The 13,116-nt window shown below is 52.7% G+C and overlaps 1 protein-coding gene across 2 annotated transcripts; it reads right to left on the reverse strand.

The window, feature by feature from the left end:
- Positions 1-1,330: 1,330 nt before the first annotated feature.
- Positions 1,331-12,201, reverse strand: YTHDF1 (YTH N6-methyladenosine RNA binding protein 1). Of its 2 annotated transcripts, none has more exons than XM_036323563.1 (5): positions 11,910-12,201; positions 11,657-11,681; positions 10,658-10,737; positions 5,289-6,809; positions 1,331-2,597 (listed from the first exon to the last, which is right to left on the reverse strand). In XM_036323563.1, the coding sequence occupies exons 1-5, from the start codon at positions 11,934-11,936 to the stop codon at positions 2,571-2,573; spliced, it is 1,680 nt and encodes a 559-aa protein (XP_036179456.1). In that variant the 5' UTR covers positions 11,937-12,201; the 3' UTR covers positions 1,331-2,570. The 2 variants fall into 2 exon arrangements, with proteins under 2 accessions (XP_036179456.1, XP_036179455.1); XM_036323562.1 differs by having other exon boundaries at positions 11,657-11,719.
- Between the last annotated feature and the right edge of the window lie 915 nt (positions 12,202-13,116).

Genomic DNA, 13,116 nt, shown 5'->3' on the forward strand with positions numbered 1-13,116 from the left:
TCTGAGCAAAGGCAAAGCTGCACGTCTCCTGGCAGCTCGGTCCTCAGGCGGGGGACACCCTCCAAGTGGCGTGTCCTGGACGTTCCGTATCCCCTTCCACCCAGGACCATCCCTGCCTGGGTGCAGGGGAGGGGTTCTCTGGGATGACACTGATGCTCTGGCTTTGTCATGCTTGTCAAGGCTGTAACCAAGGGGAAACCTGGCGAACTTGACTGTACACCAACTTCTCTAGAGGGCACCCCTTCTGCAGCTGGACAGGAGGGAATGAGGGGGAGAGACCTGTCAGCAGCTAAGTGCTGGAGGGGCAGTGGGCCCAGGCCTCACAGCATAATCCCTGTACTTCTGCTTTTCTCAAAGGCTTACGGCAAAATGCAGGGAACTGTTCATTTTGAGTTAGAACCGGGTCTTTCGAGTTCCTCTACATCCAACAGACTAACAAGGGCGAGGAAGGGCTTAGGGGGTCATCAGCTCCCCAACAGACCTGTGGGCTTTAGGGCAGTGGGTGACCCTTTAACTGGCTTTGCAGCTAAAGGGTGTCCCAAAATTCACGCAAGTAATTTTGATAGAAAACACAGGTTTATAATTAAAAATTGTAAGTTTTTTATTGATTCATAAAGTATACAGTATAGGGTTATGTATGGAATAGCATATCGGGTAAATGGCCTCCACGGCTTTGCTGGCACATATGCATGATCTGGGCGGCCAATTCTGATCACCAAAACGGGAAATTACACGACCAGGAAATGACTCATGCAGTAATTGAATTGTTTCTTGGGCTGTATGGCATGTGGCACCGTCTTGTTGAAACCACGTCGTCCACATCCATATCTTGCAATTTAGGCACCAAAAACTGCGTTATCATGTCGCGATAGTGAGCACCATTAACTGTTATTGCCTGAGCAGCCGCATTTTCGAAGAATGGTCCGATGATGCCTCCAGCCCCAAATCTGCACCAAACAGTGACACGTTGTGGATGCATTTGTTTCTCAACAATCACTCGTGGATTTTCTGAACCCCAAATGTGACAATTTTGTCGATTAACCAAGCCATCAAGATGAAAATGAGCCTTATCGAAACTCAGCCACATTTATGCAAAACGGTCATGGAAAATTTCAACAAGAGTGCGTACGTGCCAGCAAAGCCGTAGAGGCCATTTACCCGACATGCTATTCCATACATAACCCTATACTGTATACTTTATGAATCAATAAAAAATTTACAATTTTTAATTATAAACCTGTGTCTTCTATCAAAATTACTTCTTGAGTGAACTTTGGGACACCCTTTAAAAGCCCGTCAAGCAGGGTGAAGAATGAGAGGACACCAGACGTGGTAATAGGATTGTTTATTAAGGCTTGTACTTTTCTCAAGGTAACAGTGTCCCATGTTGTCCATGACTCCATCCAAGTGGTAACAGTTCAGAGAAAGGGACACATTCTAAACACAAGTCTAAATAATACAGCCTACCTACACTTGAACTCAGAGGGCCATTCAGAGTAAATAGTTTTTAGATCTGCTCTCTACACGGCAAGTCCTCTAGGGGGCACGTGTAGAGGCGTGTGCGAGCGAGCGTGGCGGGCACGAGCACCATTTCCATGCTTCAACTCCAGGTGACAGTGAGGGCAACAGCCCTCACTCCACAAAACATGACCGAACACTCAGTGTCTAAAGTTTTTTTGTTTTCTTTTTAAAAACCAATTGACGGGAAGAAGAAAAGTAGCCACGCGGTGAGATTTACAGTGGGCAGCACCATCCATGACACTGTCTGCACCAGAGCAGAGCGATACAAGCTCAGCATTACTGGTATAAAAACGTAAGATGGCATCAGGATTCTCAAGAGAAGATAAAGGGTTACAATGAGTTGCACACACTGAGGGGGCCTGAACCCTGGACCCTAACCTCCGCACACCGGGCCCTGCTGTCACCCCGCTGGACAGTGCTATTCCGGTGCGGGGTTGGAGAGGGTGGGCGGCCCAAGGAAACACAGCCGTAACCAAATCTGGAAAACTAAAATTTATCTTTCTCTAGTAAAAAACAGATGGCAGAGTAGCTTCTTAGACAGGTAACTGATCATAAAATGGCAAACCAGCCCAACCAGGTGATTGCTCACTTGCACTTTGAAGAGAGTATTTAACACATATGCTACATGACAAAACTCATGGTTCGATACATTCAAGACGAGGCAACAGGGGTGAGAAATAATCTCAAAGAAAGATGTTAGATGGCTTTGAATATAAGAACAAGCACATAATTCCTGCCCCCCAAAAAAATTCTTTGGGGGTGCATTAGGTTTTTTTTTTAAAGATATTTATATTTCGCATTAGGTCAATCTGATTGATAAGCTGACGAAAACTTTCTTTATTAGTGAGTTCTACAATACTATAATACACAGAAAAAATACACATGAGTGAAGAGCCACCTGGGCAAAAACAAATGACAGAGAACGCAGAGAGGCAGCACAAGGCCTGCACAGGAAGACGGCTGGGCTGACCCAGGCACAGCACCAAGCACACGTTCTGAAACTTGGCTTTTCAATCAAACATTAGATCATAACAGAAACCAGCTCATCCTTACTGTTTGTTCCGATTCTGCCGTTCCTGTAAAAAAGAAAAGAGGAAGCAAGTTTAACACCTGGGGTGAACATGTGAACCAACTCCCTCAACACTGAGCCCCAGGCTGCCCTGGGGGCTGCAGCCAGATCTGGACCCGGGCTCCACTGGGACCGGCCACACCCACCAGCACTGGATACTCCCGTCCACCAGCAGCTCCAGGCTTCAGGGTTCAGGGTTCCAGCTGTGCAGACCAGGCCTGCCAACCACTTCGCCTGGCATCCACCTGTTCCAGGCAAAGCCCCTCTGGTTGGTGTGTCCCAGGGGATGTGACAAGCTGTGACTCCCAGGGGTGCCTCCCCGCTCGCTGGGTCCCGGTAGCAGGGGTCCTCACAAGGCTGTGACTATGCTTAGCTCGAGACCTGGGGATGTGCCCAAGAGGAGCACCTGCCCCCGCACCCCGGTGCCGCCCTGCTTGCCCACTTCATCCTGCCCCGTCCGGTAGTGAGGACGAAACTCCTGAAGGACACCTGATACGTGGAGCTGGTCGTGACAGAGTCCCCAACAGACGGGGTTACTAGACACTGAAAGGGTGATGAAACAAGATGAACCCCCTTTTGCTAAAAATGAACTGAATGTGTCTTCAGGTAAACAACACACCCCAATTCTCTCCCCACATCCACCTCCCCCATCGCCCAGGGCAGGGAGCTTGCCAGAGGCCCTGCGCTACTTTCCAACGAGCAACCGGCCCTGAAGATGCACCGCTCCAGCACCAGCACCTCCTCCCGGCCGACTCGGCACCTGAGTGTCCCTGGTTCTCTTAACAAAGGCCACCGTCACACACCGCGCCGGCTCGCCTGGTGCTCTGAAAGCCCTTGGGCTTCTGTGGCTGGCTGGCTGTGATGGGAGGACCCGGGCCCTAGAAGCTGTCCTCACAGGAGAGCTTTAGCAGCAAAACGGACTGACACTCCCAGGGACTGACACTCACCTACAGGACCAGGTTTGATGCAGCTCGTGAGTTACTGCTCCTTAAGGAATCAGTGAGTCTCCAAATTTTAGCTTAGATGGGACGGCACAGCAGTCCTGCCAAACGTCACCTGCAACTTACTGGCAAAAGCACCTCGGTTCCTAGGTGTCCTGAGAGCCAGGCAGCCTAAGCACAGGCCTGGGTCTGAAGAACCCAAACGCCTCTCAGTCCGTCTGTTCTTCAGAGCCCAGCGTCCGACTCCTGACGACCAGGGAACCCAGAGTGCCCTGTGGGAGGTGCTGGGGAGCAGGCAAGAATCACCCAGTCTAAGGCACAGTGAGCACGAATGTTAACCATTCAGCCCCCCGCCTGTCCCTCCCATCGTGTAAGTTAAAAGTGGTGCTGACACACGTGAGCTGGTGAGCGCCAGGTCTGGGAGGCATCTGCGGAGCATTCCGGGGATGCCCAGGGAAGCCACAGAAGCCACATTTGTGTCCCAGTGGAATTTCAAAGGCCTGGTGGGCTGGCTGGGGAAGGGCTTAAAGCTGAGTGCCCAGGTCTGACTGCAAGCTTCCATTCCCAACACCCAACTCACTGCCAGACATCTGAGGGTTTAGCTGCTACATTGCAAGTTTTAAGGCACTAGAATGTTCTAAACACCATACAGGTGAGGGGCAGAAATCTATTCCTCTGCTCATCACCCCCTTTAGAAACTCATGATATTTAGGGAAATCGCAGTATTTAAGACGAACTGCACACACAGCAAGAACCAGCTGCAAGCCGCCTAAGGCCCTCAAATTGCATAACCAATGAGCTCTGTTCTGTCGCTGTAAATTCAGCAATTTTACTTATTTAGGTATTTTATGCTATACCTAAAAGAGCTAAAATACAGCATTTCAGTAACTGGAAATAAATGACAAGCCTTTCTATTTTCTGCACAAGAGACAATGAGAGACCAACTTATTTTCCAAGTGTGCTCACCGAGCTGACACCTTTAAGTATAAACTTTTACCACCACCAACGATAGGTCCAGTTTGCCGCCTTTCTGCTAAATGCTTTGGGACATTTGAAGCTCACAGGTGGGTGATGCTTTAACACGGACAACCAAAAAAGATTGAAAATGCATTGATTACCACCTGACATTTCATGAAAGAAAGGACATTTTAAAAACAAAGACACAGGACAGACTCTCAGGACTAAGTTGCCTCAGAATGTTCAGTTGCCCTCGTGCTCCCACTTTAGGGCCAGCCTGTGGGCACCTGCGTGTTCTCTCCCGAGCAGGCTCCACTGCGCGGGCTCCAGGTGTCTCCGCATAATGGGAAGCTGGACCCTCAGAGACCCATCTCCAGGCCTGCTGGCTTGGGCTGTTCTGACATGTCTGAATCCAGTCCCCTCTCCCGCCATTCTCTCATCCACAGAGAGCTGGGTCAACTTTCCAAAACTGCAAGATACTGGGTTTTTGAGAAAAAAATAAACAACAACCTGCAGATCAGTGTCCTTCCCTCAGTGAGTAGGGCCTCGCAGACCAGCAGCCTCGCTTTGGCCCCAATGCCCAAGAACAGAGCGTCCCTGACTCAACAAAGACTAGAAAGACCATGACTCAGAGAGGAAAAGTGAGTCACCCTCAGGTCCTTCCCAGCAGAACTGTGCACTGTGGTCCCAATCACTGTTTCTTAAAAACTGGAAAAGGATCAAGTTATATCTGGCCGTTGTCCACTCTAACGTCACCAGGCTTTACGCCGGCCAGGTAAGGGCCCCGGACCCCAACTCACCTTGCGCACCACCTCCTCTTCCTCCTGTCGCTTCTCATAGTGAGAAAAGTCATCAAAGATGGAAGTGGTGTGCTTGTAGGAGGCGATGATTTTCAGCACTTGCTTTGCTTTTTCTAAGGGCACCTCCTGGGTGTCGCGGGAGTTTGTGACCGGCTTGTTGTCATTGTTCTCCAGTCGGATGTGCCGGAGCTGGTTGTTGGGCACGTCCTTAACAAAAATCCACTTCACGTCAAACTTGCCCTTCCACTTGTCCTGAGACCAGACCCCAGCACTTGTGCCGTAGTCCACGGGCGACTTCATCTCCGCCACCCCACAGAAGTGGCCGCTACCGTTGACGCTGAAGAGCAGGTAGACAGGTCCCTTGCTGCCGACGGAGCGGAAGGCGCCATCCAGGCGCTTGTTACCGTGCTCGGTGCTGCACCAGATGGAGTACTTGATGGAGCGGTGCACGTCATCCTCCGAGTAGCTCTTTATTATGAACACGCGGCCACTCCGCAGGTTCCAGTCAAACTCCTTAGGGTTGTAGCTGTGGGCAGCCTTCAGTTTCTCAAGGACTGGATGGGATTCTGCGCTCAGGGCAGAACCAGACTGGGTGCTTCCAGGGGAGTGACTGTTACCCCCCGTCCCCGAGCTCTGCCCAAACGCTGCATTCCTGTTGCGGGGGGCGACCCAGCGGGTTTGGGGCAACGGCTGAGAACTCTGATACTGTGGTTGGGCCAAAGGTGGGGGCTGAACTGACAGAGGCTGCACAACCGGTTGAGGCTGGGGGGCAGATTGGGGAGCCGGCACCTGCTGTGGGGCCAGGGCCTTGGGCACGGGCCCCTTGTTATCCCAGGTGCCAATGTCCATGTTATGCTTTATAGGCGGAGGGGGCAGTGCGGCCCCGATGACAGGTCCGCCCTTGGCTTTCATTTTCGGCTGCGGCTTTGCTGGCTTGCTGGCGATGGCAGCCCATGAAGTCGGCTTCGAAACCGGCATGTTTACATTTGTCCCACCATTGCCAGAAAGCACACCAGTCATTGCCACACTGCTGACGACTGAGCCCACTGTCTTAACTGCAGAGGTGGTGACATCACCGATCTTCAGGCCCACCATGCCCTGCTCCAGGCTGTTCATCCCGGGGGCCTTGTTGAGGGTGTCGCTGTGAAAGCCCGTCTGCCCGTCCACAATCGTGCCACCCAGGGAGCTCGGCGGGTAGGTGTAGCTGCTCCCATAAGCAGAACTCTGGGCCTGCTGTCCCTGAGACCCACTTGTCCCCCAGGCTGAGAAGGCAGGGTTTTCAGGGAAGAAATTAAACCTGTGCTGATAGATGTTGTTCCCCAGGCCCCCAGGCTGTCCAAACACGGCGTCATGCATGAAGTGATGATCGCCATTGCTGAGCTGTCCGTAGGTGGTGAGGTACGGGATGGGAGGGTCCCCTCCAGTTGACCACGGTGCCTCATTAAGGGAGTAAGGGAATCCAATGGACGGCGGGTAATAGCTGGACAGGTAGGGGTCAGCCATGGAGGGGTAACTGTTACTCTGTGGAAACAACAGGGGATAATGAGTTAGACTATTCTCAGGGCTGGAGGAGACACAGAGAACGCCGACGGTGGGAAAGAGACTGCAAAGCACCAGCCACACCAACAGGACACAGCAGGTTCACTCAACAAGCTATTTGGAATAAGTCATCCTGAGCAGAAAGAAACCTAGAGATGTGAACCCCATGTGAAATCTGAATGGGCTGCAGGTTAGGCTGCCATCCACACCACAGCTTCCAGCCTTGCCCTGTGAGGGAGGTAGTTCCTAAACTTAGAGAACTGACACTAGTGGACTGCAACCCACCAATGAAAACGCAGACATGGAGGGCTCATAGCTGATGTCCTCCCTGTGCCCGGGGCATGAGCTCCCCACACGGGATGCGACAAGGTGTGCTCCAGCCCAAACCTGCCTCAGCTTAGCCTCTGTACAGCCAACAAGCCGTCCCTTGGTCAACTGTACACCTGAGGTGGTGACCTGGAGTCCATTCACCAGGGACATGGTGCATAAACCAAAGGAGAACAAATTTCTTAGTGCATGACACCTGTGAGCAGGCGTCTTCTTCTAGAACAGTGATGGCGAACCTTTTGAGCTCGGCGTGTCAGCATTTTGAAAAACCCTAACTTAACTCTGGTGCCGTGTCACATATAAAAATGTTTTGATTTTTGCAACCATAGTAGAACAAAGACTTATATTTTTGATATTTATTTTACATATTTAAATGCCATTTAACAAAGAAAAGTCAACCAAAAAAATGAGTTCGCGTGTCACCTGTGACACGCGTGTCATAGGTTCGCCATCACTGTTCTAGAAGGTAAAACCACCACCTCTGGCACTTTCCCAGGAGGGACTGCCACTCAGGCCACACCCACTGACAATGGTCAAGGCAAAACCAGCCTTCTGACATAGAGAAGGAGCCCCAGGCGCTGAACTCAGCAGGACATCTGGTGACTAAGTCAAAACTGTGAACAAATGGGCATGCCAAAGAAACAAATTCAAATAGTCAGTGACTATCCCCGGATCATTTTCTTTGGGAAAACAAACAGTTAAACACAACAAAAGCTTTAAATCTATTCTGGAATTAAAAGTTTTTCAGCCCGGCCTGTGTGGCTCAGTGGTTGAGCATATACCTATGAACCAGGAGGTCACGGTTCGATTCTCGGACAGGACTCATGCCCTGCCTGGGTTGCCAGTTCGATCCCCAGTGAGGGGTGTGCAGGAGGCAGTTGATCAATGATTCTCTCATCATTGATGTTTCTATCTCTCTCTCCCTCTCCCTTCCTCTCTGAAATCAATAAAAATAATTTTTTTAAGTTTTTCATATTTACAAAAATTTAACCACACTAAAAAACAAAACAAAAACCTCTCATTCTGAATGACCAGGTAAGTTTATTTTAAAGTTGAAATATCTGCTTCCTATATCCTTTTTTTTGAGAAGGAAGGGATTCTGAAATTACTCAAATGCTTTACACGTTTCACAAACAATAACGTGACTCAGCCATCAGTGACCAAGAGAAGAAACTAGAGAGAAAACAAGGACCCTTCAGAAGCCCGGGGAACAGAACATTATGCCGAGAAGCATTTACTTTAAAAGGAAACAAAAGAAACTTGAATAAATTATGTAAAAAGAAAAGCATCAAGGGCAATTATGAAAACAGTGACCAAGTGACTGGACTCGCAGGAAACCAGCTCTGCCCCTTCCTTGAGCTCAGAGCTGTGACTTCAGCCTGCGAGCTCATATGGAGATGGCAGCTTGGCAGCCACAGAATTTCTGCATTTGCTTCCTGCCTGGAGGAGGAGGTTTGAGCACCTTGACAATGAGGGTTAATTCCTCTGGATCCTGCCAGCTGTGCTCAGGATGGCCAGCCTCTGCTACAGGCCCCACCCAGGGCAATGATCCCACTGCCAAGGCTCCCGACCACAGGCAGGCCTTGCAATGTCCTCCACATCACCCAGTGTCAAGGCCGTACAAGATAAAAGTAGCCTCTGACGGCGACAGCAAACATCTGGGTTAAAAGAAAAGCACCACAGGGAGAGGTGTACATGTGCACAAGGGAAAGTCCTCCTAGAACTGCGCCTGCGCAGCTAGCCACACGTCCACACCACCTCAGCTCGCGGGTGCCACCACCGGGACTGAGCTCACTGCTCAGCCACTCCAATCTCTGTCCCTCCCTCACTAGCACCTGGCGGCTGGACACCCGGCATTTGCTCAGTGGGAATTGGGAACCAAGACGCAAAGAGCACTTTCCTAACAGGGTAACAGGAGTCTGTCTGCCAGCAGGGTCCACATGGCCAGGTTGCTGAGTCCTGACTGCAGGGCAGCTGGGCCCCATGGCCCTGAAAGATAGTGACCACAGACACAGGGACAGAGGAGAGGGGCCTGGCTCTGCACGGCCAAGCTCGGCTGCCTCTGCTCTTTGGTTTCTCCGTCTGCAAGACCAAGGGCCCTCCTCTCCCTCCTCCCCGCTTCCTACCATCCAAACAGCTGGTGTTTCTGTGAAAACCAGAGCCTGGATTTACTGTTAAGCAAAGGCTGAAAAGTGCGTCTCTTAACAATCAGGACAAAGGGGCCGTTTTCAGGCTGTTCACATGGAGCTTCAACTACGAGGGTCTTTCCACACGGCTTCCCCAGAGCGGCACAGAGCTGTGACCACTCCACCGACACCAGAAACCTAGTCCATTTTAACAAATCCCGAAGTAACACGAAAGCTCCGCTTCCTAGAATAAATTTCAAGTGTACTGACGCACCCCTCCTTTTGGTTAAAATTACCACACAATATTTGCATAGTATTTAAATCACCTAAGAAAAATAAGACAATCAGAAAAATAAGCCCATTAACTTCTTGCTGTCACCACTGGAGGAACCGCCAAGGCTCCTGGTCCCCCCAGAGGCAGGGCAGATTCTCGGGCCCAGCTGCCCACCTGTAGCACAGTAGGAGGAGGAGGCAGGGGGAGGAGAAGTCCTGAGACACTTTAGAGAAGGGCAGGCTGGCTCTAGTTCACCACAGGGAAGAGGCAAAGCATGCTTTTATTCTAAAGCAAACGAGCACAGTGTGTTTTAAAAGTGGGAGATATTATATTTATATATTAAACCTTAACTCCAACTATCCCAAGTGACTTTAACCAGGGCAATTTACCCCCAGGAGACACTTGGCTGTCACACTGGTGGTGGTGGTTGAGGCAGTTACTAATGGCATCTCATGGATGAATGCCAGGAAGGCTGCTAAACACACAACACAAATTTCAGTCCTAAATGTTCACAGTGCCAAGGCCAAGAAACCTGAAACCCTAAGCACACCAGGTGGCTACAACTCACTGGGCCCTGTATCGGCCCCGTCTCCGAGCTCCCTGCTCCAGCTCATGGCACCCCCGTCACTTCTGTGAGGCACTCACCACTGTCTGCTTATAGAAAAGGAAACAGGCGCAGGAGGCAAGCCATTTGAGGGAGCAGCAGCCAGTGGTGGGGCTGAGATTCTAACCCAAGGAAGGAGTTGGACCCCAGAGCGGGGCTCCTAGCTGCTCTCCTGGACCACACTGCCCATCACCTGAGAACATCAGAGAACTTCTCACGCCTCCAACTGGTCCTAGGCAGCAGGTTGCTGACCAAGGCCGAGGCCAACTAGAAGTCAGCTTATGCCAGCCCCAGCGGGACTGCACGTCCTTAGAGAAATCCAGCGCCACGGCACTTTCAACCCCAGCTCGTCCTCATCAGCAGTCTTCCTGTTCCTTCCGTACGCCAGTCCGCTTCTTTGTCGTTTAAAATAATACAGCCAACAATATAGCAGTAAAGGCACATCACATAACGCAGTCAAAACTAATGTAGAAATACATGCTAAAAAAGATAAACTCACCTGATTTGACTGTCCAGAAAGGTAGGGCTCAAAGTCATTGTCATGAACTGTATCCTTCTGATGCAAAGAACCATTTTGTACTAGAATAGCAGAAACAAATATTATGTTTGCATTTTTTAAAATTACTTTTAAGTATGGAAATTAAAGGTAATAAAGTCTATGCACATCAATTTCTGGTAGAAATTGCTTTTACTTAGAAATGGACATAAAGAGCATGAAACTAGTATTTATACAACTAGTTAGAACTTTCAATCGCTGAGGTTATGCTTTCTGGATAAAGACTTCATCTTTATTTGACGGATGGGGACAAAACAGAGGCGCACACAAAACAGCGCCGGCACGGCGGAGCCAGGTTTTAACGCAGAGGAAGTGGTCTAAGGCGTCAGTCAAGCCCAACAGCCCGCACGAGGCAGCGGACCAGCCGGGTCAGCACAGCTGCAGCTGGGAAACAGCCTGTGCCTGAAAGATGTTTCTCAGCTTATTACCTGGCTCTGCGTCTTTCCCAGTCACACGGCCCAACCAGAAAAGGAAAGAAAATGTAAGTAAAGTGCTGGGCCTTTTCCAACTGAAAACTCGAGGAACCCTGTTTGGTTCCGCCGGAGTCACACACACACTGGTTGAAAGTGTCACTCGAGACTCTCGCAGTTAATTCGGGGGTTTGCCCCGGGCCAGGACATGGCGAGGACCAGGGACGTGGGAGACAAGGGCTGAAGTGCGCGCGGAGCGAGTCCCAGGGCCCAGGCGCTTCGCCCGCGGCGGCCGCTGACACCCGGCCGGGCTCGGGCTTCCGGTCCCTCGCTCCTCGGCCCCCCCGCCCCCCCGCGACACCTTGCGGCTCCTCTCACCACCCGCGGAGGTCCCCGCTCCCACCTGCCCAGTCCCGGCCCCACAGCCCAGATGGAGTGCTCTCCCCGGAGCCGGGCAGTGCCCTCTCGGCGCGCTTCCCGGCCTCTCCCCACGGTCCTCACTCCGGCCTGCCCGCCCCCCGACGCCGCTTACCTTTATTGTCTTGTCCTTTGCTTCTCTGCACCGCCGCAGGCCGGGACGTACCAGCGGACAAACCCGAAGGAAAGGGAAACAAAAGTTATTTACCAGAACCGCTCGCGGGCGGCGGCGCGCTCCGGCGCGGACCGAATCGGCGGTCACACGCGACTCTGCCAGGAGCCCCGACCCCAGACCCCGTTCCCGCGACCCCAGGCCCTGCCCGCGAGACCCAAGCCCCCAACTCCGCGACCCCGGCCCGGCCCGCTACCTGGGGGTCCACGCTGGTGGCCGACATGCTTCATGAACAGCCGGCGCGGGGCGGGAGCGCCCGCCGCCTCGGCCTCCCGCGAGGCCGGGCCTGTCACCCGCACTCTCGCGGCCCCGGGCCCGCCGCCCCCTGCCCGGGCGCCGGCCGGGAGGCCGCGGCGGCGGCTGATGGGCGCGCGGGCCGCTCGCGGGACACGACGCAGCGCGGTAAGCAGGGACGGAACACACGGACGAGGGGACGATTCCAATGGCGGCGTCGGTGGCAGCGACGGCGACGGCGCGGACGAGGCTGCGCGACGTCAGCGCGCGCGAGGCAGGCCGGGACGCCGACGAGCCGCCACGCGCCGCGCCTGCGCACCGCAGCCCGGCGGGAGGGATCTCGCGCCTGGGTCCTAGCCTCGCGCTGCGGAGGCCGGGCCTGGGGCGGGGCGACCCCCGGAAGGCGCTTAGGCTGCGGCGGGTAGTGCTGTTCCTCTGAGGCTCGTGCCGGTGCACGTCCCGGCCCCGATGACACCCCGGGCTTATCCCCGAGATGTGAAGAAGCGGAGCCAGCGAGTGCGGCCACCGACTTAAAGCCACTTCCACAAGCTGGAGTCCAGTCTACCCTGCAGCTCGCTCCACACGCTCCACCAGCCTGCCTCGGAGCAGTGCCCAGGGTGTGAGCTTTGACATTCCAGTGATACGTTAGTCCTGGTTTCCTGAGTTTCGTTCGTGGCCTCCCGCGTCCCTGAGGTTGCTGCTTTCTGGGCTCCCCAGTTTATAGCCAGTTTGCATGTTAGGTTCTTGACCTGGGATTTGGCTCCAGGGGAGGATCCTTTGCGCCTCTCAGCTGCTGGTGGCCCCTGGCGTTTTCGGTGTTCCTTGGCTCTCTGTCTCGTTCGCCACCTGGCCTTTTTCCTTTATTGGGTTTAGGGTCCACCCTAATCCAGTGTGACCTCTTTTTAACATCATTCTATCTGCAAAGACCCTAATTTCAAGTAAGGTCCTATTCACAGCTACACAATTTTGGGGGACACTATTTAGCCCAGGGCAAGATCACAGGTGATGTCAAATGGAAAATTTGGAGAGCATCCAGGGGCTGAGCTGGATTCCACCCACAGTGTGGAAGGAGTGGCCCCCAAAAACCAGAGGGCTGAGGAGGCCCAGTCACGCAGGTGCTTGTTAGGGAAGTGTAGGCAGGATCTGATAGTCAGCCCTCAGACCACCAG

Source organism: Myotis myotis, unplaced genomic scaffold, assembly GCF_014108235.1.
Source record: "Myotis myotis isolate mMyoMyo1 unplaced genomic scaffold, mMyoMyo1.p scaffold_m19_p_9, whole genome shotgun sequence".
In the NCBI taxonomy this organism is placed as follows: Eukaryota; Metazoa; Chordata; class Mammalia; order Chiroptera; family Vespertilionidae; genus Myotis; species Myotis myotis.

Excerpts from the sequence above, each read along its gene's own strand:
- YTHDF1 (XM_036323562.1), bottom strand. The coding sequence starts at position 11,943 with ATGAAGCATGTCGGCCACCAGCGTGGACCCCCAG. Across the intron at positions 10,738-11,656 it reads CAAAGGACAAGACAATAAAG|TACAAAATGGTTCTTTGCAT; the intron begins GTAAGCGGCGTC and ends CTGCTATTCTAG. Across the intron at positions 6,810-10,657 it reads TTTCTGGACAGTCAAATCAG|AGTAACAGTTACCCCTCCAT; the intron begins GTGAGTTTATCT and ends TTGTTTCCACAG.